Source organism: Aotus nancymaae, unplaced genomic scaffold, assembly GCF_030222135.1.
Source record: "Aotus nancymaae isolate 86718 unplaced genomic scaffold, 86718_ANA_hifiasm-v0.15.2.pri h1tg000014l, whole genome shotgun sequence".
NCBI lineage: Eukaryota > Metazoa > Chordata > Mammalia > Primates > Aotidae > Aotus > Aotus nancymaae.
The window spans coordinates 107,491,578-107,517,992 of NW_026988425.1; the positions used below are offsets into that span (position 1 = coordinate 107,491,578).

The 26,415-nt window shown below is 35.4% G+C and overlaps 1 protein-coding gene across 4 annotated transcripts in view; it reads right to left on the reverse strand.

Moving 5' to 3' along the window:
- Nucleotides 1-2,396: 2,396 nt before the first annotated feature.
- PGGT1B (protein geranylgeranyltransferase type I subunit beta) overlaps nt 2,397-26,415 on the reverse strand; it is a 72,321-nt gene continuing 48,302 nt past the window's right edge. Inside the window, exons 7-10 of one of the 4 annotated variants that reach the window (XM_012438717.2) lie at nt 22,937-23,121; nt 11,616-11,724; nt 7,660-7,742; nt 2,397-7,466 (exon numbers count right to left, since the gene is read on the reverse strand). In XM_012438717.2, coding sequence (XP_012294140.1) covers nt 7,437-7,466; nt 7,660-7,742; nt 11,616-11,724; nt 22,937-23,121 — 407 coding nt within the window. In that variant the 3' untranslated portion in view covers nt 2,397-7,436. The other 3 variants (XM_012438715.2, XR_001105147.2, XM_012438716.2) reach the window with 3 other exon arrangements.

The window sequence follows — 26,415 nt, forward strand, 5'->3', positions numbered from 1 at the left end:
AATAAGTGAATAAATGTTCACAGCAACATTTGTGAGTTTTAAATAAATAACCTAAATTTCTCTTAATATGAGAAATATTAAAATGTATCAAGTCATAAAAGTAAAAAGCATCTTCTGATTATTTCTATAATTTAACCACTGAATAACTGTCTACAGTATGTTCTGTAGTACAAAAAAGATATTCTGTAACAGAATCTCATTTGTGGGTGTTCTAGTGTGATACTCAATTGCTAAAATTTAAATGACAAGATGAAAATCCATTAACAGGCTAGCATACTACTTAGTAGCTCTTTATCAAATTGATTTTAATGATTGTTTTTCTTCACTCCTTAGAGATTTCATAAAGCTCTACCAAACTCCTTGACTTGCTCATGCAGGATTAAATGAGATGGAAATTGGCTTTGAGCCTAAATTCATAATCTTTTACTTTTACTTCACAATTTCTCCAGTGAATTACATGTCTTTCATGTTCCCATTCATACTTTAAAACTTTTTGACACATTTATAGACTCACAAGAAGTTGCAGACAAACATGAGGTCCCACGTGCCAGTCACCAGCTGCTTCAATGAGGACACCTTATATGCTGGTAGTGCATTACCAGTTGGTTCAGGGAATCCCACACATACTTTTAATGGCCACCCTTAATTTAGTTAGAGCCTCAAGATCTTTCCTGAAAAGTTAGTGGAACAAACATGAAAAAATGTGGAAAGAAGAGAATGGAAAATGATCACTTCAAAAAAATTGCCATAAAAAATGCCATTTCTGGAGACAAAAAACTTGCACTCTAGTTACAGTACTGCTACTAATAATTAAATATCTTGTGAGTTAATTCATATTTGGAGCTCAGATTTATAATTTGTAAATGAGTTTGAGGAACTAAGTCACAATGGTTTTTTCCAATGCCACAATTATTACAAGTAGATGGTGTTTTACTATCAGAAGACCATTTTCTGATCATATTTAAAATCTTAGTGTCAAGATAAAAGTGTGCATTAGTACAACCTTCTTAGAAAGCAGTTTGGACAACAAAAAAAAAACCCTATCAAATTTAAATTGTGCACACTTTTTGCCCCAGGTATTCCTCATCTATAAATTTAAACAAACATGCAAATGGGCAATGATACATTTTCAAATATCTCACAGCAATATTTTTAAATTGTGAAAAATGGTAAAAACTGCAATTACTTTTGCACTGATCTAGTACATTTATGCAATGCAATACTATGCAACTATTAAAATATGGATATTGAAAGGCATTAATAATATATTGTTAAATGAAAAAAACACAATATTTAGCACCTCAGATCTTTATGTACAGTATACATACATGTATCTATGTTTGTATAAGTATATATTGTATTGCGATAAGTAATGCTTAAATGTACAGACATTTAAAGTATATTCTCTATTTTTATATCTCTATATGCAGAGATTAAAGGTCTGAAAGATTTATGCAACAGTGGTGTTTATCTCCAGGAAGTACAGGCTGTGGGTATAATACAGGCTGGGATCGGGAGAAAACTATCACTTTTTCTTTAAATTATAAAACTAAATGTTCATTTTAAAAATAATAGGTTCAAAGTGCAATAAGCTATATGTATTTTTAGAATGTAAATACCTGAATAATTAAGCACCAGTAATCTCAATAGCACTTACTTAAAAGTTCATTTTCCCACTAACCTGAGATGCTGTCTTTACTGTATTCTAATATGCCATTGAGTCCATTTCTGGAATTCTTCTTTTCCACTGGACTTCTTATTTATGCACCAATACAAAACTTTTCATTTATTTAACATTACAAATGCCCTCCAATATCCATACTTACAATAGTATTGAGTTACATAAATGTATCATAATCAGTATCTTATTTGTCACAATTACAAAAATGTGGCAGTGAGATGCTTGAAAATGTACTCTTAAGACTATACTTTCAGGGATCATTTCTATAGTGTGTGAAAATGTACTCTTGCCTATTTGCATGTTTCTTTATGCTAAATCTATAGATGCAGACTCTCTGGGCCAAAAAATTCTGACAGCTTCTGCCATGGAGGATTTAGAGTATGTTTTAGTGTCTGATAGGGCTGGTCCCCTCATTCTTTTCAGTTTCCATGGTTATTCTAGTATGTTCTCTCAATGAAAACATAATTTTTATTGGAATGGCACTGAATTTCCCCCTAAGGGGGAAAACCATGTTTTGATGTTCTCTTTCTATCTAAGAATATCATGTATCTTTTCATTTGTTGGAATCTACATTTGTCTTTCAAGAGTTTTTTTTTTCTCCTCACATAGATTTTTAGCCATGTCTTAAGTTTACTTTACTTTTGCTATCACAAAGGAGGTCTTCTCTTCAAGTATCCTCTAACTAGTTTAGGTTTGTATATATATATATACAGTCTTGTTACTTTTTAGTAAACATTTTTATTGAGCTATAATTATACATACAGAAAAGTGCACAAATATACAGCTTGATAAATATTCATAAGGTGAATGCACCTATGTAACCAGCACCTAGATCATGAAACAGAACATTACCAGCACCACAGAGTCCCCTTGGAACCTCTTTCAGTCCTACTGAGTTAAAGCCAGTTGAAAAATAATGTTTACTATATGGTTCCACTTATATAAAATTCAAAAACAGACAAAACTAATTGACGGTGATTTTGATATTGCTTACCTTTGGGAAGAGAGGTAGTGACTGAAAGGGGATGCTGATTTCTGACACCATACATAAATGCTGCCTGTTTTGAACTTCACTGTAATGGAATCAAAGTATGCACTTGTGTCTGGTAAAGCCTACTGATATTTGTATGTTAATTGTGTTTAACAGCTAATTTACTAAGTTTTTTTTACTGTTTAGTTTTTCAACAAGTTCCTTTGACCTTTCTAGATATATATTCATATCTGCAAATACTTTTACCTCTTCCTTTCCAATTCACGTCATTATTTTATCTAACTTCATTGGCTAAAACTCTCAACACATTGTTAAGTAGTAGGGGAGATAGTAGGCATATGTCTTGTTCCTGTCTTCAGCTGGAAAGTCTCTTCTGCTTTGAAATTCAAGATGCTGGCTTTTAGGCAGAGGTACAATGTTAATAGATTATTCATCAATTTCTACTTAGTATATTTAACATAAGTGAGTGCTGAATTTCTATCATGTCTTTTCTACAAAGATGAAATCATATCATTTTTTAAACTCTTAACATGATGAACATTAACAGGTTCTCCAGTATTGAATTACCCTTGCATTCTTATAATAAATCCAACTTAGTCAGGATTACCTTTTGAAAGTGCTGTTGGTTTGCTAATATATCATTAAAACTTTTCATTAATATTAATGAGACTGGTCTGTAATTTTCTTTTTGGTACAATCTTTGTCAGGTTTTTTAATCAACATTATTACATTCACTTTATAAAATGAATTTAAGAGTTTCACTCTTTTTTTTTTTTTTTTGGCACTTTGAGGTTCAAGATTCTTTTCCTAGTCTCTAGATTGTTTAAGCAAGAATGGGATTATTTAAAGGTTTGGTAGAAATTCCCTTGAAACAATCTGGGCTTGATGCTTTCTTTGGTAAGGGGTACTGTCAGCTATTTGTTTCTTCTATGGTAATTGATTTGTTGTGACTTTATCTACCTAGAGTAAATTTTGGCAATTTGCATTTTTCTTAGTTTTCTAATTTACTGTGTAAAACTGCTGAAAGTAGTCAATTTAAACAGATTTCCTGTTTTACTGTTTCACCCTTGTCATTTACATTTTTGTATCTGTGCTTCCTCCTTTTTTTCTTAAATAGGTTAGTTGGTAGTTTATCTCACTCAACTCTCCACACTACCCATCACCAACTTGGATTTATTGCCTTTTGTTTTGCTTTTATCTTTATTAATTCCTTCCTTCTGCTTTCTTTTGGTTTGCTTTTTACTCCAAGTGTTTGGTACTTGCTTAATTATCATCTTTTCCTACTTTTACTGATAATTGTACTACTTGCTATACATTTCCTGTCATAATTGCTTTTTATTTTTTGGCAAATATTGTTTTTATCTGTCTTGTGGTCATGTCTTTCTGGTGTGCTTTCATTGTCTGTGAGGATGTTACTCTATTTATTCTCTTATTTCTTATACTAAATTGAAAGAAGTTGGACTGTAATACTGGCTCAGTTACTCTTTTTTTCCTCTTAACTGAAATGAGTTTTTCTGTACTTTTAGGATGGAAAAGTGGCTCTAGGATGACTTCCAGCTTCATGGCCTTAGAGCTCCCTTTTCATTTTCACAGTGATTTAAAAGATTATATATGTTTGTATAGGTATATGAAAATACATATACATATATATATAATGTCTCTGTATCTTGGCCTTTCTTCCCAATATTTATCTAGACCTTCTCTTTCTTTTGTCCTATTTTACCCATCCTGACTCATTTGGATTCTAATTCTGGAAGTTTGTCCTCAGTGCTGGGCTTTGTCTCATTAGCTTCAAGGGGCATACAGTGTAAAACCCAGACTGCTCTAATGCAATCATCAGACCTTATCATACTTCTTTAACATTCACCTGCAAATGGGATTCTGTAGAACACTTCCCAGTTTCAGTATCTGTTCTTAGATTGGCCCACCGCACTTTGTAGTGAGAAACTGTGGGGAGTGTTGTAGTTCTCCAATTTGCAGAGCTGTCAGAAATTAGCTGCCTTCCTTCTACTTCCTCCCACAGATACTGAAACCATGTGGGTCAGTGGTTTCTCCTCACTCAGTTGTATTTTCAAGTTCTTAGAGATACCTTGTCATCCAGCATTGTAATAGAGTCTGTGGCTACCCTAGTTGCTCTGTGTTGTTATGGGGAGATTAGAAAACACTGCTGTCATTTTCCCTGAGTCTAAACTGTTAAAACCTTGTTCTGCTGTAGAAGAGAGGCTTTAATTAAAACAAATAATTTTATAATCATTACAACGAAACCTATAATTAGAAATCTGCTGTATTTCAGGTACTATCCTAAGTGCTTTATCTGATCTCAATTAATCCTAAAACAATCCTGTGAGTTAGGTTTTCCAATTTTCCTTATTTTATCAATGGGAGAGTTAGGGTCCAAGATCATGCTGCTGAATTGGCAAATCTGGGATTTAAACCCAGGTCTCTGATTCCAGAGCACCTCATCATTAACTGTCTCTCAAAAATGATCAGGTCCAACAGTTTTCAAATTATATATCACTGTCAGCAAGATTTCTATATGAATTTAGATTAAATACTTATAAGTAACTATTTAAAGTTCTAATAACACCTATCTATTATAGGTCAAATCTAAAAACACTGTAAATGATAAACAGGTTAAATTATGCCATATGATCTGATTACTTTGATTTGTATGCAGATGTTCAAAACAAAGCTCCTCCTACTACCTTCTTAAAAAAATGCCACAAAAGTAGGGGGTGGGAAAGAGACGAGCAGGGAATAGGAAATAGAGCTCTTTGAGATTTTGGACTTCATATTTCCCCTCATTATATCACTCCTGCTAAGAAATAAAGTATATATGTGAAATATTGCTTACAATTTATTTAACTGATAAATACTTTTCTTGTAAATAACTAGAAAAGTTAGAAATAATTTCTCCACAATTCACACTGGCCTATTTTTTGGTCAATTAAGTTGCTGTGGAATGAGAACATTTACTAGTCCATAAAGTTTCACAAGAAAGTCTCCCACAAGCATGTTAGTTAGAAGCATACTATAATTTATAATCTTATGGTATTATATTATAAGAAGTTAGAAAATATTTAGCCTTACGAAATACTTTTAGATTGAAATTTCTCTCTTTCATTTATGAATACAGTCACTGTTACTACCTTTCTTACCTTGTAACCTTTCTTGGTGACATAGAAAAAACAATTTGGGCTTTTTATATAGTCGTAAAGGCATTATATACATGCTACTTCAACTTCCAATGTCTAACAGATGACTTAGTTTGAGATATGAATGTCTTAATTTGCTAGGATTTAAATAGTAGCAACTGGAATAACCTATAAAAGAAGAACATCTATCATTAAGCTCATTCTTCCCCCACCATCAGATTTATTTTATTTCTAATTAAAAAACCTAAGTTAATTTTGGCAAACTCAGGTTTAAAACTAAGCATGCCAATAATAAATAAATCATTTTTCCAAGTACACAGTGTTTCCCTTGGGAACGACTGTTACTTTTCCAACATTTTTTTCCTCTAATTTAGAAAAAAGATAACATTTAAAATATTTCAATGCCTAAACAGTGATACCAGTAATCTAGATTTTGTACTGATGCTTGTAGCACTAATATTTCAACGTTTATTATCACCAAGGATAACTTAAACCCAACTCCTTTAGTGAAGAGATTTCTTTCTCCATTTCTGTACTAGACTCATAGTTCTGAATGTCACTAAGTAATGGATGTGACTTATTGATAAATTACTAATGAAGAGTTTTTATACAATCTCCTTTATAATTAGCTAGTTCATAGGCTTAAGAAAACAAAACAAGCTTCTTACCCTCTAAATGGTTACATTTTCCTCTCATTTACCTGATCATATGAAAATAATGACCATGTATAGAGTTGCACCACTGAATCTATTTGAGAGTTTCTGTTTTTGTATTTAATTTTTTACTTATTTAATTTGAAAAAAATTAGAAAAGTATTAGTTTGAAATTAGAGCAGCTAACACACTGGGGGCAACAAATTAAAAAAAAAATCAAATGGCTAAAAATAAAAACACAAAGTATCTTTCCTTCAATATAAAAAAAGATTGCTTTCTTCCCAGAAAGCAAAAAAGGACAACTAACGATTTGAGAATAAAATCAAACATAACTGATATTCACCACAGCAATGTCTAAATAAATGACCCAGATAGCACAAAACTCTCATTCACAATCACATACAGTTAAGTTGCTTTTCTCTCAGTTACGTAATAGTTGTCTTCAAACAATCTCCCTTTAGAAAACTATCACATTAGTTAAACCTATTTATTCTTACTATTTAGTTATTAATTTCATTTATATAGGCCACATAGGTTTAATTGGCACACTTTACTTAAGAATAAGACAAAATAAGTCACTCTTCTTTAAAAAAAATTATGGTCATCTGTTTTCAAAGAATAATCCCAGATACTTAATTCATTAAAGCAAATTTTTTACCATCAACAGTGAGCTTTTCAAATGATCACTAAGTGTTCACCTGAAGATTATCAACGCTATATGAATTGTAAACTTGTTTTGAAGATTTGCGTCCATTTTATAGTAAGATACAATTAGCACTGAAGAGATTTTAAAAAGATAACCTACACACATACAGTTAATTTGCCTCAAACAACTTCTTAGAAACACAATATAAACATTTAAGAACCACGACAAAGATGTGGTTCAAACTTCAACAAAGATTTTCTTGAAACCCAGTACAAAGATTACTGGTTCAACACCATATCCCAAAGTGACATCAGCAGGAGATTTGATTGTAAGACTCTACCTTTTAAAAAAAGAGCACACTTGGTTATACATGGCTTTTAAACTTAAGCTACAGTTATGCTACAAATCCCCCCACCCTCCCAATTTAAAGTCAGTCACGTGGAGATATGTACATTCTCTGAGCATTGTTTAGAGTCCTTGGTTTTCCAGCTTTGATGGAGATCTAGAAGGCGTTCTGAAGTTCGTGTGCTTACATTCAGAGCAGGATGAACTTTACAAATTCCACTTTCCTCCATTAGTGACAGGCCACAGATCCCAAAGTATGCATGCAAAGCATCTGAAAAGAAGGCATTTAAAAAATCGTAATAGGCATTCTTACTTGTACATTCTTCAAAATATTTTAGCTACATATTTACCAGCCCATCACTCCATTAAAAGCAAGTTTAGAGAAATGCTAATATAGTTCTAAAAATATTTGCTTTCTCAAAGTCTCAAACACCAATTTATTAAAAAAAAAACCCAGATAATCAAAATAAAATATTTTATTCATTAAAATATCATTAACAAAGGAAAACAGTTTCCAGCTGAGGACTTGATATTTTCAATAACCTTTGTGACTAAAAGACAGGAGAAGCAGCAGTAATACATAAGACTTGTCACTTTAGGGAGTTTCCCTTTTTGCTTACTAGAGAACATGGAAACGAGTAGCTTCAGTGCTACATCATTAAAAAAATTTTTTTTTAAATGACAACAAAATTCTGAATCTAAGTTGCAATACCCCTCTCTCCACGTTTTACCTCTAAAAGTTCCTAAACCATATACAGTACTATTCTAAGACTGTGTTAAATAAAAGGAGCTTAAGCAAAAATAATCCATTCTGGAATGCTATGCCATATTTAATCCTCCTATTTAAGGTAATGTCAGTCATTCTAAGAATATCTAATCTGACAATAAAAACAAACTCACATTTTATTTGGTTGAAATAATATGAGTGCTCATACCATGACAATTCTTCTGCACTGGCTCACAGTTTCCCATCTTTCAGGGGGCAGGAACCCTCTTCTATTAAAGTGGCCAATGAAATCACATGGCCATTCTTGCCTAGAAGTCTTATGTAGAATTGTGAAGAGCTCAGAGCTTTGCAGTTATAGAAACACTACAAAGACAGTTTTGTACCAGTCAATAATCTTTTTCTATTTTTGAACTGGTCAACATTTATGGCCTTTAGAGCTATTAAAGTTCAAAATAGGCCAGGTGCGGTGGCTCACCCTGTAATCCCAGCAATTTGGGAGGCCGAGGAGGGAATATTGCTTGAGCCACAGGAGTTTGATACTAGCCTGGGCAATACGGTGAAGCTCCATCTCTACAAAAAATACAAAAATTAGCCAGGTATGGTGGTGTGTGCCTGTAGTTCTGGCTATGTGGGAGACTCACCTGAGCCTAGGGAGGTTCAGGCTGCAGTGAGGCATGATTGTATCACTGCACTCCAGCCTGGGCAACGAAATGAGACCCTGTCTCAAAACAACAACAATAAAAAGTTCAAAACATCTTACCAAGTCAAACTATGCCAAAAGGGTTAAGGAAAAAGCTTTACTTACAAGAGTATCATTTATTTTTCAAAACAGAAATGACAATTAGTTGTGCTTACTCAATGCCATTGTGAAGAGTTATTTCACTAATACAGGCCCATGTTGATCACCTTTTAGACCTTCTCAGTAAATACTTAGGTTTCTTCTGGCTCACTTTCCTTTGACTTTCAGACTATAAAAAATAAATTTGTTTTCTCCTGTAATATCACATCATTCCGTATAGTTATTCTAAAACTACCAAGGGTACAAAGCAACATTAAGCTTTGTTTTCTAGAAACTAGGAAACTTTTCTATGAAAAAGTACAACAGAAGATATATATCCATAATAACATAAAATAGAACTGTGTAAAACTAAAATCTCTCTGGATAAAGTAACAAATAAAACACTTTTTTTCTCAAAAAGATTTTTGTAACAGCCAATGAGATCAGAACTCAATTATTTCAAGCTTCAAATTGTTTTTTTTTTTTTTTTTTTAAACTCCTTATCCATAAGTGGCAATGTACAAGCACTTTAGATGTGGCAATAGAGGTTTACTCCATAATGAAGCACTTTAGATGTTGAAATATATATTTACTCCATAATAAATTATTGTGAAGTTTCATAAATGTATATAAAATCCCTTTACGTCAAATTTGCTACTAGATTTACTAGAACCAAGAATAAGCTTAATCTTAAAGAATCTTGGTAAATTGATTATAAAGGTTCTGGGACCAGATCTTTACACATAAATTAAATTTATGAAAGACTTTCTATGTTTTCTAGTGCATACTCTGAAAACACTGTCATGTATCTGTAAAAAGTAAGTGGTACATCCAAATATTTACACAAATGTTAAAGTTAGCAACTGACTGCTCTAGAAAAAAGCCTCAAGAATTTTCTTTTAAAAAAGCTATTGAAAATACTGAATGTATTTCAAGTATGTTTATATAAGAAATGTTTTCTAAGAGACTGTCATTTTCCTTTTCCCACTATTTGTTAAAACAGTAACCTGCACTGATTGAAAAAATGGGATCAAGACCAAAATAATTCTCAGTTTTCTTGAGGCACTAGAGATACCAAAAATTTCAAAATATTATTTTGCTTGAGAACTTAACTTCTGAAAACACACTTTGGCTTACAACTTTGAAAGCACTGTATACTTTTTCTAAGGAAGCATGTATGTTTGTTTGTTTGTCTGTTTGTTTTTTGAGATGGAGTCATGCTCTGTCGCCCAGGCTGGAGTGCAATGGTGTGATCTTGGCTCACTGCAACCTCTGCCTCCAGGGTTCAAGCGATTCTCCTGCTTCAGCCTCCCAAGTAGCTGGGACTACAGGCATACGCCACCATACCTGGCTAATTTTTTGTATGATGAGGTTTTTTGAGAGATGGGGTCTTGCCATGTTGGCCAGGAGGCTGGTCTCGAACTTCTGACCTCAAGTGATCCACCCACCTCAGTCTCCCAAAGTGCTGGTATTACAGGCATGAGTCACTGTGCCGGTCTTTTTATTTTATTTTTTGAGACAGACTCTTGCTCTATTGCCAAGGCTGGAGTACAGTGCCATGATCTTGGCTCACTGCAACCAGTGTCTTCCAGGTTCGAGCAATTCTCCTGCTCCAGCCTCCTGAGTAGCAGGGATTACAGGCACCTGCCACCATGCCTGTCTAATTATTGTATTTTTAGTAGAGGCAGTTTTCACCATGTTGGCCAGGCTGGTCTCAAACTTCTGACCTCAAGTGATCCACCGACCTCAGCCTCCCAAAGTGTTGAGATTAAAGGTGTGAGCCAATGCACCTGACGTAGGAAGCATGTTTTATATGAAAATACAGGTAGGTATGGGTGTTAGGAAATATTCCTGCTCATTTCAAATATAAAAGTATGATTTCATGAGCTCATTTATATTTTGATTCAAGTACACATTCCAATCACAGCAGTTCTACGATGGAAGACGAGTTGATGAGGTATATTCTGGACTGATAATAAAAACCATGACTCTATTGCAATACTGGCATAAACAATTATTCCTTGTGTCTAGTTTCATATTCGTAACTAATTCTTTAACTACTTGCTTATCAAAACTGTCAGTGTATTTTTGTATTTTTAGTAGAGTCGGGGTTTCACCATGTTGGCCAGGCTGGTCTTGAACCCCTGACCTAAAGTGATCCACCTGTCTTGGTCTCCCGAAGTGTTGGGATTATAGATGTGAGCCACTGCACCTGGCCTATTTAATGACTTCTGAAAAGAGTAAGAACTGATTACCTTCAGGATTGAGGGTAATTTATTCTACTTAGCTCAAGTCATGACTAATAATCTTAATGACTTTGGATGGGCTAAATAATCCTCTATTTTGGAAAGGAATCATTCAGAACATCTACGTTACTGCTGCAAATGAAATAAAACATTACTAAGTAAAATATTTGGGAAAAAATGCACAATATACCAAAGCATCTCAATAATAAACTCTTTCCTTTATACTCCCCAACACGCTAAATCTATCCTAAGTTTACACAATCTACCTTTTAAAAAACATTATTTAATGCAACTTTGCAACTGTGGATATATTTTCTATCATATGCCTTTTCTGATAAAGATGCTTGAAGAAGAAATAATGGTTGTTCCAGATTAACACAGAAAATAAGTTACCTGGATGACTGTCTGGCCACTTGGCAAATCCTCCTACGAGGCGATCTTGAGTCGATAAGATGTAATTTCTATTTTTCTCAAAGTTAGTATATTGGAAAATTTTTAGAAGCTGCAATGACATGACAAGTAAAAATTTGCTGACATAAAACTTATATCAACCTTTGGCTCAAATTTCAGATATGTGTCATTTAGATATGCTTTTCTTTAGTTAAGGGGCTCAGAGCAAATCTCTGGGGCCTTGAGAACTTGAAATGAGTCAATTACCTTATCTTTTTTATTTTCTTATCCAATCTACTCTCCTTTTCTCGACCCTCTATTTCCTTCTTTTGAATTAGGCCAGCTGAACCCTTTGAATCACATTAAGCTAAATTCAAAAGACTACAATCCACTCAATATAATCAGTCATTTAAAAAAGTACAAATTCATCTATCCATATTTTAATTCTTATGATAAGCTCTTGAGGTATTAGTTATAAACTAGTAGTAATTGGAACTAAAAATATTTTTAAAAAAGAGCAAACAAAAATGACTAACCAGACGCTAGAGACAGTTTGAAAATAGTAAAAAATTATAGCTCTTTACTTAGGAAAGAAAAAGGTAAGACAAAAATGATTGCAACATTAAAAAGTATAAACTTTTAAATGATTTAGGACATATACTTGTTCTTTCTCTCAAGATCCCATAAAAGTAAAACACAGACAGGTAAATAAAACTGTGAAGTTCAAGATGAAGTATGCAGTAGATAAGAGGGTTCAAGAAATTTCTGATGATACAAAGCAATTTAATGTATGTTAATGAATCAAAGAGAGAGCCACAGCTTTTAGTGATTGATGAAGAAGCATTATTTTTCAAAAACAAAAGCTAATCCCATAAGAAAGTTATGGTACAAACAAGAAACAAATTTATTCATTAACATTGATTTAATTAATAGAATATAAGGAAAAGGACCTTTCTAGAATCTTGATGTTAGAAACATTTTCCATCAAGTGGCAAACTGGTCATTATAAAAAAATGAAGAAATGATAATCTTAACACTGCACTTGGCTTAGCAATAAACAATATTTGCACTATCATAATAAGTGTTGATTACTGGTTTTCAAATTTTATAATCAACCTATTTGCAAAGCCAAAGATGCAATTATTATTACTGAACAAAAATATGAATGTTTCCTAACTTAACATTATAAAAATAAAGGTAACCATATAGCATTGGAAGGTACAAGATAAGGAAAAGATTCAGAACTAAATATAATGGGTAACAATTTACTGGAAAAGAGAGAGGCTAAATCTTAATTTTTCATAGTTGGGAATCACAGATAATATCTAAAGGTGATAAGAAGTCAGTTTGTGATTTAAAGTTATGGTAACGTCCAAGAGAATTAAAACATTTTTAAAAAGTTTAAAAGTGGTTGCCTTCAGAAAGTTGTCAAATACTACTGATGTCGAATAAAAAAGACTTGGATCTCTGGAACACATTTAAAGCAGTACCTAGAGGGAAATTAAAAAAAAAAAAAGACTTAGGACAACTTGAAAGGGTTCCTATAGTCTAAAGATGGGACAATTTGAGCATAAAACACACATATACACACACACGACTAAAAAATTGTTAAAATCGATGTGTTCACAATGATCCTCAAAAAAACTCCCAAACTCCGAAACCTAATATTTCATTAGAAAAACTGAGGGGATGGTAGGGAACCAACTCATTTTGTTGAACACTATTAAGAGAAAGAATCTGGTATTTATCTGTCCTTCTCTGTACAAAGTATATCTCAGGGTAAGGTAAAATTATTCTTTAAAAAGAATGCTAGTTAATAAATTGAGAAGGAATGAAAGAATATCACTGTTTTGTAATTTCATAATGCCATAACTGATTTAAGCAATGATCCTTAATGCCTGTTAAAACCATTCTATAAAAAGTTGATAGTTTCTATAGACTAGCAACAAACAATCCAAAAGGAAATTAACAAAGCAATTTCATTCACAAGAGCATCTAAAATAATTAAATACTTAGAATTAAATCTTAACAAAAAGGTGAAAGACTTGTATGACAAAAACTACAAAACACTGCTGAAAGAAACTGAAGACAACCTATATAAATAGAAAAGCATCTTGTGCCTATGGATAGGATAGGAACACTCAGCTGTGTCACGATATCACTACTACCCAAAGTGATCTACAGATTCAATGCAATTTCCATCAAAATTTCAAGACTTTTTTGCAGAAATGGGAAAGTCAATTACCAGATTCATATCAAATTGCAGAGGGCTTCAAATAGCCAAAACAATCTTAAAAAAGGAAAGTTGGAAGTCTCAAATTTCTTGACTTTGAAACTTACTACAAAGCTACAATTAAAACAGTATATTACTGCCACAATGACAGTCATATAGAACAATGGAATAAAATAGGAAGTCTAGAAACAAAACTCACATATATGGTCAACTGATTTTCGACAGGGGTGCCAAAACCATTTAATGGAAAAGGACAATCTTTTCAACAAATGGTGTTAGGAAAATTAGATATCCACATGTCAAAGAATGAGGTAGGAGGTTAACTTACATCACATACAGAAATGAACTTAAAACTGATGAGACCTAACCTTAAGGCCTAAAACCATAAAACTACTAGAAGAAAACACTGAGGAAAATCTTGATGACACTAGATTCAGAAATAATTTTATGGACATGATACCAATAACACAAGCAATAAAAGAAAAAATTTGATAAAACTGGACTGCATCAAAAAACTTTTGTGCATTAAAGGACACCATCAACAGAGTAAAAAGGCAACTCAAGGAATGAGAGAAAATATTTGCAAATCATATATCTGATAAGGAATTAATATCCAGAATATGAAGAACTCCCACAACTTTGTAACTACAAAAGAAACCAGATTTAAAAATAGGCAAAGGGCTTGAATAGACATTTCTCCCAAGAAGATATACAAATGACCAATAAGTACATAAAAAGACACTCAATATCATTAGAAAAACACAAATCAAAACCACAATGAAATGACACTTCAAACCAATTAAGATGGCTATTTTATATATATATATATATTTATTTAGCAAACAGAAAAAAGAAATGTTGGTGAGGATGCAGAGAAATTGGAAATCTCATACATTGCTTAGAGGGAATACAAAATGTTGTAGGTACTGTGGAAAAGTTTCTCATTTCCTCAAAAAGTTAAATGAAGAACTACCATATGACCCAGCAATCCTACTCCTACATATATATAGTACCTCTCAAAAATGAAAGCAGGGACTTGAACATATACTTATACAACCATGTTTCCAGCAGTATTATTCACAACAGCCAAAAGGTGAAAACAAATCAAGAGATGATCAACAGATAAATGAAGAAGGAAAATGTGTTATTTATATACAATGGAATATTATTCAGCCATTAAAAAATGAAATTTTGATATGTGCTATGACATAAATAAATCCTGAAACCATTATGCTAAGTGAAAAAAGCCAGAAACAGAAGGACAAACATTGTATGATTTTACCTATAGGAGGTACCTAGAATAGACAAATTCATAGTGGCAGAGAGTAGAGGAGAGGTTACCAGGCTGAGGGGAAAGAAGAATAGGGAATTACTGTTTAATGTGTACAGGATTTATGTTAAATATAATGACAAAGTTTTGTATGGTGGTGATGATTACACAACATTGTAAATGTAATTAATGCTAGTGAACTGTACACTTACAAATGTTTAAACTGATAAGTATAATATGCTATGTATATTTTCAACTCTGGAGCTCTTTGGTTATAAGGAGAGCCAATTGGATATTACAAGCCTCTTGATGTGATGCAACAGGAAATATACATCATCACTGGATATTTAATGATAATAAACAATTACGGCTTTTTTTTAAGATGTGATAATGACACTAAGGTTCTGTTTTTATAAAAAGTTATTTTCATTTAGAGATTATATTAAAAAGTTTCCAGAGAATATAAAAAATGATATCTGGGATCTGATTTAAAATAATTCAGTGAATGCAAGGAAAGCTTTGGGTTGATAATTATTGAGAATGGTTGATGAACACATGGGGGTTCATCACACCATTCTCCCTACTTTTGAATGTGCTTGAAATTTCCCACAGTCAAAAAAAAAAAATTAAAATGATGCACCTGAGAAATGGTACTACAAGTAAGGAGAGACAGGGAGACTACTGTCATTATTTCAAATCATTTTTTTCCAATTTTTTTCAACCTTATACATGAATTTTAAGAGAAAAAATTAGGGTATTATAAAGAAGATGAACACAGACTCCTCTAACAGACTCCTGTTAGATTCTAGAATATGAGAACAAAGACAAATTCTTAAAACTGAAAAGGCATCTTTAAGATAGAAAAAACTTGTATTTAGTGACTAAATAACCTTTTGAAGGAATGACCCATGGTTTGTTTTTTAAGATTAACACCTTCCCGTATTATCTTTACTGTTATCATTTTCAGACAGATCCTTGATTTATATAAAGTAGTCAGTTCCAGTTACAAGTTTTTTATTACCTTATACCTACAAGAAAGTAAGTAGGCATAAAACTCAAGTTCTGGATTACTTGAGTTTTCTAAAAATGAAACTTTTCAAGCAGCACAAGAGATAACTGAATTCGGAGGATCCAAGATGGCCGGTTAGGAGCACCTCAGGATTGCAGCTCCCAGTGAAAGCGCAGAGGGTGAGTGGGCGCCGCATTTCCAGACGGATTTTTATTGCCCACAGACCAGGAGATTCCCAGGCAGAGGAGCCCCACAGGTCACCAGTGCGGCTGTTTTGGCCAGCACCCCGGCATGGTGGTTCTCCACACAAAATACACTGGTCTGGGTGCCCTTTTAGCTGGCAAGTGGAGCTCCAGGAAGGCAGAGTCGCCCATTCATCTGATTTAAAAGAGGACTGAAACAGGGAGCCAGGCCAGGAGATTCCCAGGCAAAAAAGCCTCATGAATCTCAGCGCCACTGTTTCAGCCGGCACAGTGGGTCGCCGCATGGGAAATCACACAGATCCCGGCACCCTTTCAACAGGCGACTAGAACACCTGGGAGAGAGCTGACCGTTCAACTAAAAAAAAAAGGCTCTAAGGCAGGGAGCCAGGTGATCAGGCTCGGCTGGTCCCACCCCCCGACAAAAAAAACAGCAATTGGAAACCCTCTGGGTTGAGAGCTTCACAGCAAGCACAGCTGAACCCGGGATGGTCCAGCTCTGTGGGGGAGGGGTGTCCGCCATTACAGAGGCACTCCACCACTACGGAGGTAGTCCGCCATTGCTGAGGCAGCCTGCCGTTGCCAAGGCAACCCGCCATTACAGAGAGAGTCTGCCATTACAGAGGTGGGCCACAATTGCTGAGGCAGTTCTAATACACCCATATAAACAGGACTGAAGGGAAGTTCACACGGCAGCTGGGCGGAGTCCACAGCAGCTCAGCAAAGCCTCTGCAGGAAAGACAGTGACTAGGTTGCCTCCTTGCTAGGCAGGGCAGCCCTGAAAAAAAGGCAACAGCACAACAGAAACTCATAAATAAAGCCCTAACTCCCCAGGACAGAACACCCGGGGAAAAAAACGGGTTTATGAGTTCCGCTGCAGCAGACTTAAATGTACCTGCCCAGCAGCTCTGAATGAACAACAGAGATCACAGTTCAGCACTTGAGCTCCTATAAAGGACAGACTGTCTCCTCAAGCAGTTCCCTGACCCCCGTATATCCAAAGAGTCACCTCATAAAGGAGAGATCAGATTGACATTTGGCAGGTATCCTTCTGAGACAAAGATAGCAGAAGAAACTGGTAGCAACCCTTACTGTTCTGCAGCTGCTGCAGGTGATCCCCAGGCAAGCAGGGCCTGGAGTGGACCTCAGCAGTCCTACAGCAGAGGGGTCAGACTGTTAGAAGGAAAATTAAGAAACAGAAATAACTTCATCATCAACAAACTGGACGTCCACTCAGAGACCCAATCTGAAAGTCAGCAACTACAAAGACGACAGGTGGATAAATCCACAAACATGGGAAGAAACCAGCGCAAAAAGGATGAAAACACCCGAAACCAGAACACCCCTCCTACAAAGGATCACAACTCCTCACCAGCAAGGGAACAAGGCAGGATGGAAAATGAATGTGATGAAATGACAGAATCAGGCTTCAGAAGGTGGGTAATAAGAAACTTCTCTGAGCTAAAAGAACAAGTTCTAACCCAATGCAAAGAAACTAAGAACATTGAAAAAAGATTTGATGAAATGCCAACGAGAATAAACAACTTAGAGAGGAATATAAGTGAATTGATGGAGCTGAAAAACACAACATGAGAACTTCGCGAAGCATGCACAAGTTTCAACAGCTGAATTGACCAAGCAGAAGAAAGGATATCAGAGGTCAAAGATCAACTCAATGAAATAAAACGAGAAGGCAAGATTAGAGAAAAAAAGGGTAAAAAGGAATGAACAAAGTCTCCAAGAAATATGGGACTATGTGAAAAGACCTAATCTACATTTGATAGGTGTACCTGAATGTGATGAAAAGAATGAATCCAAGCTGGAAAATACTCTTCAGGATATTATCCAGGAAAACCTCCCCAACCTAGCAAGGCAGGCCAATATTCAAGTCCAGGAAATACAGAGAACACCACAAAGATATTCCTCAAGAAGAGCAACCCCAAGGCACATAATCGGAAGATTCACCAGGGTTGAAATGAAGGAGAAAATGCTAAGGGCAGCCAGGGAGAAAGGGTGGGTTACCCACAAAGGGAAGCCCATCAGATTCACAGCAGATCTCTCAGCAGAAACCCTACAAGCCAGAAGAGAGTGGGGACCGATATTCAACATCCTTGAAGAAAGAACTTTGAACCCAGAATCTCATATCCAGCCAAACTAAGCTTCATAAGTGAAGGAAAAATAAAATCCTTTGTGAACAAGGAAGTACTCAGAGATTTCATCACCACCAGGCCTGCGTTACAAGAGCTCCTGAAAGAGGCATTAAACAGAAAGGAACAACCAGTACCAGTACCAGCCACTCCAAAAACATACCAAATGGTAAACAGCATCAAAACAATGAAGAATCTGCATCAACTAATGGGCAAAACAGCTAGCTAGCATCAAAATGGCAGGATCAAATTCACACATAACAATATTAACCCTAAATGTAAATGGACTAAATGCCCCAATCAAAAGACACAGACTGGCAAATTGGATAAAAAGCCAAAACCCATTGGTGTGCTGTATCCAGGAAACCCATCTCACATGCAAGGATACACAAAGGCTCAAAATAAAGGGATGGAGGAAGATTTACCAAGCAAATGAAGAGCAAAAAAAAGCAGGAGTTGCAATTCTCATCTCTAATAAAATAGACTTTAAAACAACAAAGATCAAAAGAGACAAAGAAGGACATTACATAATGGTAAAAGGATCAAAGCAACAAGAAGAGCTAATGATCCTAAATACATATGCATCTAATACAGGAGCACCCAGACACATAAGGCAAGTTCTTAATGACTTACAAAGAGACTTAGACTCCCACACAATAATAGTGAGAGACTTTAACACCCCATTGTCAATATTAGACAGATCAACCAGACAGAAAATTAACAAGGATATCCAGGACTTGAACTCAGACCTGGAAAAAGCAAACCTAACAGACATTTACAGAACTCTCCAGCCCAAATCCACAGAATATACATTCTTCTCAGCACCGCATCACACCTACTCTAAAATTGACAACATAATTGGAAGTAAATCACTCCTCAGCAAATGCAAAAGAACGGAAATCATAACAAACAGTCTCTCAGACCACAATGCAATCAAGTTAGAACTCAGAATTCAGAAACAAAATCAGAACTACATAGCTTCATGGAAACTGAACAATTGGCTCTTGAATGTTGACTGGATCAACAATGAAATGAAGGCAGAAATAAAGATATTCTTCGAAACAAACAAGAACGAAGACACAGCATACCAGAATCTCTGGGACACATTTAAAGCAGTCTCTAGAGGAAAATATATAGCAATAAGTGCCCACATGAGAAGCAACGAAAGATCTAAAATTGATACCCTATAGTCAAAATTGAAAGAGCTAGAGGAGCAAGATCAAAAAAACTCAAAACCTAGCAGAAGACGAGAAATAACTAAGATCAGAGCAGAACTGAAGGAGATAGAGACACAAAAAACCCTTCAAAAAAAATCAATAAACCCAGGAGCTGGTTTTTTGAAAAGATCAACAAAATAGACAGACCACTAGCCAGATTAATAAAAAAGAAAAGAGAGAATAACCAAATATATGCAATAAAAAACGATAAAGGGGATATCACCACAGATCCCACAGAAATTCACACCATCATCAGAGATTATTACAAACAACTCTATGCACATAAACTAGTAAACCTGGAAGAAATGGATAAATTCCTGGACACTTGCCTCCTCCCAAGCCTAAACCAGGAAGAAGTCGAAACCTTGAATAGACCAATAACAAGGTCTGAAGTTGAGGCAGCAATTAAGACCTACCGCCAAAAAAAAGCCCAGGCCCAGATGGGTTCACAGGCGAATTCTACCAGACATACAAAGAGAAGCTGGTACCATTCCTTCTGAAACTATTCCAAATAATCCAAAAAGAGGGAATCCTTCCCAAATCATTTTATGAGACCAACATCATCCTGATACCAAAACCCGGAAGAGACTCAACAAGAAAAGAAAACTTCAGGCCAATATCCATGATGAACATAGATGCAAAAAATCTTCAATAAAATACTGGCAAGCCAATTGCAACAGCACATCAAAAAGCTTATCTACCATGATCAAGTAGGATTCATCCCGGGAATGCAAGGCTGGTTCAACATACACAAGTCTATAAAGGTAATTCACCACATAAACAGAACCAAAGACAAAAACCACATGATTATCTCAATTGATGCAGAGAAGGCCTTCGACAAAATCCAACAGCCCTTTATGCTAAAAACTCTCAATAAACTAGGTATCGACGGAACGTATCTCAAAATAATAAAAGCTATTTACAACAAACCAACAGCCAATATCATACTGAATGGGCAAAAACTGGAAGCATTCCCTTTGAAATCTGGCACTAGACAAGGATGCCCTCTCTCACCACTCCTATTCAATATAGTATAGTAGAAGTTATAGCCAGAGCAATCAGGCAAGAAAAAGAAATAAAGGGTATTCAAATAGGAAAGGAGGAAGTCAAATTGTCTCTATTTGCAGACGACATGATTGTATATCTAGAAGATCCCATCGTCTCAGCCCAAAATCTCCTGAAACTGATAAGCAACTTCAGCAAAGTCTCAAGATACAAAATTAATGTGCAAAAATCACAAGCATTCCTATACACCAACAACAGACTTAAAGAGAGCAAAATCAAGAACGAACTGCCATTCACAATTGCTACAAAGAGAATAAAATACCTAGGAATACAACTAACAAGGAACGTAAAGGACCTCTTCAAGGAGAACTACAAACCACTGCCCAACGAAATAAGAGAGGACACAAACAGACAGAGAAACATTCCATGTTCATGGTTTGGAAGAATCAATATCATGAAAATGGCCATACTGCCCAAAGTAATTTACAGATTCAACGCTATCCCCATCAAGCTACCAACGACCTTCTTCACAGAACTGGAAAAAACCACCTTAAACTTCATATGGAACCAAAAGAGAGCCTACATAGCCAAGTCAATTCTAAGCAAAAAGAACAAAGTGGGAGGCATCACACTACCGGACTTCAAACTATACTACAAGGCTACAATAATCAAAACAGCATTGTACTGGTACCAAAACAGAGACATAGACCAATGAAACAGAAGAGAGGCCTCAGAGGCAACACAACATATCTACAACCATCTGATCTTTGACAAACCTGACAAAAACAAGCAATGGGGAAAGGATTCCCTGTTTAATATATGGTGTTGGGAAAACTGGCTATCCATGTGCAGAAAGCAGAAACTGGACCCCTTCCTGACACCTTACACTAAAATTGACTCCAGATGGCTTAAAGACTTAAACATAAGACCTAACACCATAAAAACCATAGAAGAAAATCTAGGCAAAACCATTCAGGACATAGGTGTAGGCAAGCACTTCATGACTAAAACACCAAAAGCACTGGCAACAAAAGCCAAAATAGACAAATGGGACCTAATCAAACTCCACAGCTTCTGCATGGCAAAAGAAATAGTCATTAGAGTGAATCGGCAACCAACAGAATGGGAAAAAATTTTTGCAGCATACCCATCTGACAAAGGGCTGATATCCAGATTTACAAGAAAAAAAACACACAAGCCCATTCAAAAGTGGGCAAAGGATATGAACAGACACTTTACAAAAGAAGACATACATGAGGCCAACAAACATATGAAAAAATGCTCATCATCACTGGTCATTAGAGAAATGCAAATCAAAACGACATTAAGATACCATCTCACGCCAGTTAGAATGGCGATCATTAAAAAATCTGGAGAAAACAGATGCTGGAGAGGATGTGGAGAAATAGGAACACTTTTACACTGTTGGTGGGAGTGTAAATTAGTTCAACCATTGTGGAAGACAGCGTGGCGGTTCCTCAAGGACCTAGAAATAGAAATTCCATTTGACCCAGCAATCCCATTACTGGGTATATATCCAAAGGATTATAAATTGTTCTACTATAAGGACATATGCACATGAATGTTCATTGCAGCACAGTTTACAATAGCAAAGACCTGGAACCAACCCAAATGCCCATCGATGATAGACTGGACAGGGAAAATGTGGCACATATACACCATGGAATATTATGCAGCCATCAAAAACGATGAGCTCACGTCCTTTGTAGGGACATGAATGAACCTGGAAACCATCATTCTCAGCAAACGGACACAAGAACAGAAAATCAAACACCGCATGTTCTCGCTCATAGGCGGTGTTGAACAATGAGAACACATGGACACAGGGAAGGGAGCACTACACACTGGGGTCTGTTGGGAAGAAATAGGGTAGGGACAGCGGTGGGTAGCGAGCTGGGGAGAGATAGCACGGGGAGAAATGCCAGATATAGATGAAGTGGAGGAAGGCAGCAAATCACACTGCCATGTATGTACCTATGCAACAATCTTGCATGTTCTTCACATGTACCCCAAAACCTAAAATGCAATTAAAAAAAACAAAAAAGAGATAACTGAATTCTATGGAAGAACTGTAGAGACTGGCTTTGGCAGAGCAAAGAAAAAACTCATTAGCCTAAACCTAACAATATTTATATTTAATACATATTACAAAGATCAAATCTTTTTAGTGCAATATAAATGAACACAGAATGTAGGTTTCTCATTTTTATTATTTCTCTTACCTTCAGAGTTGCTCCCACCCAAAAAGAGTAACAGGTGTCTACAGGCTTATTAGGTCTTCCATGATAACCATTTTGTTGCCTCATTATACACCACCTCTTTATCCTGTTCAATTCTTTTTCTGAAAAAACTTCTTCTAGTTTACCCATCAGACATAGTGAGGCAATGCCACAAAAAGTAGATCCTCCTGTTAATCAAAACCACACAATGTTTTAAACTTCAAATTAGACACTATGAAAACAGTACAAAATGGTCAAGTGAAAAAAGCGGTTATAAATTCTAGAAAACAGTGAAATAAAATTTAAAAGATGAGATTTTAAAATAACCACTATACACAAGTCTTCAATATTAACTTGATAAAACAGAGGATAATATAAAGCTCTAAGAAACATTTTACTTATAAAAAAGTAAGACTTGGAATAAGATTAAGAAACTTGTTTAAAATTACATGGTTAATGGCAGATTTGGAACTAAAATCTGGGACTACTAACTCCCTGTCCCCAGGACCCAGTCACCTGAGACTGATTTTTAAGCCCGTTGAAGACTTATTGCTTATGAATTGAGGTTCCATCAGCCCTAAGCTACAGTAGACAAGTTTTCACAAATAACATAAACAAGTCAGAAGCTGATAAGCAGATATTACAACTAGTCAGTTTAAGAATTTTAAGGAAGAAAAGAATAAAGCAGTGGGTGAAGTGGGGGTGGCGGTAGTAGGAAAGAGGAAAACCAAATATGAAAGCAGATGCACAGCATGACTTCAAAACATATCCATACCCACTGTGGTAGGCTGAATAACGCCTCCCTTAATATCTAAATCCTAATCCCTGGAACCTGTGAATGTTACTTTATATGGAGAAAAAAGTGTTGCAAATGTGAATAAGTTAAATGATCTTGAAATGGGGAGATTATTCTGTTTATCTGGGTGGGCCCTAACTGTGCTCACAAGTGTCATTATAAAAGGAGAGAAGGAAAGCAGATTAACAGAGAGGAGGTGGCAATGTAACTATGGTGGCAGAGATTTGAGTGTTGTAGCCAAAGGCAAGGAATGCCAGAGCCACTACTAGAAGCTGGGAAGAGACAAAGAACAGATTCTCCCCTGGGGCCACTGTTGGAGAAAGGAGCCAGTCCAGTTGACATCTTGATTTTAGCCCTGTAAGTCTTAGTTCAGACTGAGTCACAGATGTATAGTTCTGGCCAGAAATTGAGAAAATAAATTTGTATTGCTTTACGCCCCTCTATTTGTGCTAAAATGCTACAGCAGCAATAGAAAACTGATACACTGGGCTGGGTGCGGTGGTTCACACCTGTAATCCCAGCACTTTGGGAAACCTAGGCGGGTGGATCACGAGGTCAGGAGCTTGAGACCAGCCTGACCAACATGGTGAAACCCCATCTCTATGAAAAACAAAAACAAAACAAAAACAAAAACAAAAAAAAATTAGCCAGGCATGGTGGCACATGCCTGTAATCCTGTAATCCCAGCTATTCAGGAGGCTGAGGCAGGAGAATCACTTGAACCTGGGAGGCAAAGGTTACAGTGAGCCAAGATTGCACCACTGCACTCCAGCCTGGGAAACAGAACAAGACTCTGTCTCAAAACAAAACAAAACAAATACACTCACAAAGGCAATTACTTTCCTCACGAAATGAAAAGTCAGTCTTTTTCCATATAAGAAAAGAAACAACACTTTTTACTGGCATTATTTGTTGTCAACTCCAAACAATTTGAAAATACTTATATTTCCAATTTATTATGACTTTGCATAGTGATTTTTATTAACTTCAGCAATTTAAATGTCTGTTCCTAATATATCCCATGCCTTAACTTTCCTCTTGGTGTTACAAATCTTAAATGTATTCCCTGGCAAAGAAAAGGTCAGCATTCCCTCTAAAAACTCAAGGTAGCTGTCATATTAGAAGTGTTACTGACAGTTAAGAACTTCTTAATCTTCAGAATTAGTTGAGACATCTATGCTAGTGATGAATCAAATGAAAAGTAAAAAAAAAAAATATTACAACCTTTTAGAATAACTTCTATTAAGCAACTATTAATCTTATTTCCTTTTCAAATGACTCAACTACTTTCCATTTCTCTTTCAGGATAACTGGGCCATGATTTCAAGTCTTATTACAACATTAAATAGAAAGCAAATTGGCACAATTCATAGTAAAAACACTCTTTACTTTGTCCAAACTATTGGTTTTTGAAAATAACAACTCCAGAAGTTAGTGTGAACTCTGGGTAGCTAGAAACATTTACAAAGTCTATGCTTTAAACTAACATTCATTTATGAATAGGTAAGCCTGAAGTCCCAAAGTCTCTTGTTTTATACAAATCTCTAAAAAACTAGTTCTAAAATCCTTAATAAAAAGTAGTATGTTAGGCTGGGCATGGTAGCTCATGCCTGTAATCCCACCACTTTGGGAGGCCAAGGTGAGAGAACTGCTTATAAGTCCAGGAATTTGAGACCAGCCTAGGAAACATAAGGAGACCTTATCTCTACAAAAAATATTAAAAAAAATTAGCCAGGCGTGGTGGTGTCCACCTGTGGCCCTAGCAACTTGGAAGGAGGAGGCAGAAGGATCACTTGACGGCAAGCCAGTCTAGGCAACACAGCGAGACCACGTCTCAAAAAAAAAAAAAGTAGCAGTATGTCAGAAGGGTGTTAAAGGCAGGTGTAAAAACAACAAGAAAAGTGACATCTTGATGAAAAGTACATTATGAAATACTATCTAAAAACAGGCACAGGGACTAAAATAGAATTTTTTGGGGGCTAAATAGGGTTAGATCAATGATCTATACACACTTCAAAATACTTCAAGAATATTATATCATTAAAAGTACAATACTGGAATTGTTTCTCATTATAATGATCTGAATTCATCAAGAAAAGGTTAAACTGTGTTCATTTTGCCTTAGTTGAAGTCAGTAGAAACAAAACTTTAAGGATAGCAGTAAGAATATTAAGGCAAATACAAATAGGAGAATAAGAAGAAAGATTTTCATCTGAAATGGTTAAATGTTTGCCACCTAAGTGATGTGCTTCAGTTACATTTAGGAATGAGCAATGCAGGATATCTCAGTCATAAAACATCACAGATGGAAGGAATCATAGAGATTCTCTCTTAACCTACCCCAATTCTTCCAGGTGCAGGGTAAAGGAGGCATTCCTGACTTCAGCTCTGTTATGTTATGATCTACTTATATTTTAACAGTGTAACAGTTACAACTTATTGTTCCAACAAGGTTTTACAGTTCAGCTTTAAACATTCCCTTAGTACTTATATATACTAAGTTATCAGAAAGAATCCACATCCTCTGAAATTTAAGGCAGTCAACAATCATATAGCTAACGTAGAAAATTAAATAAATAGGTACATAAATAAGTACATCATTTTACAGTTAAACATCACATTAAAATGGTAAAGTAAATTTTTTTTGCAGCGGGGGAAGACAGAGTCTTGCTCCCAGGCTGGAGTG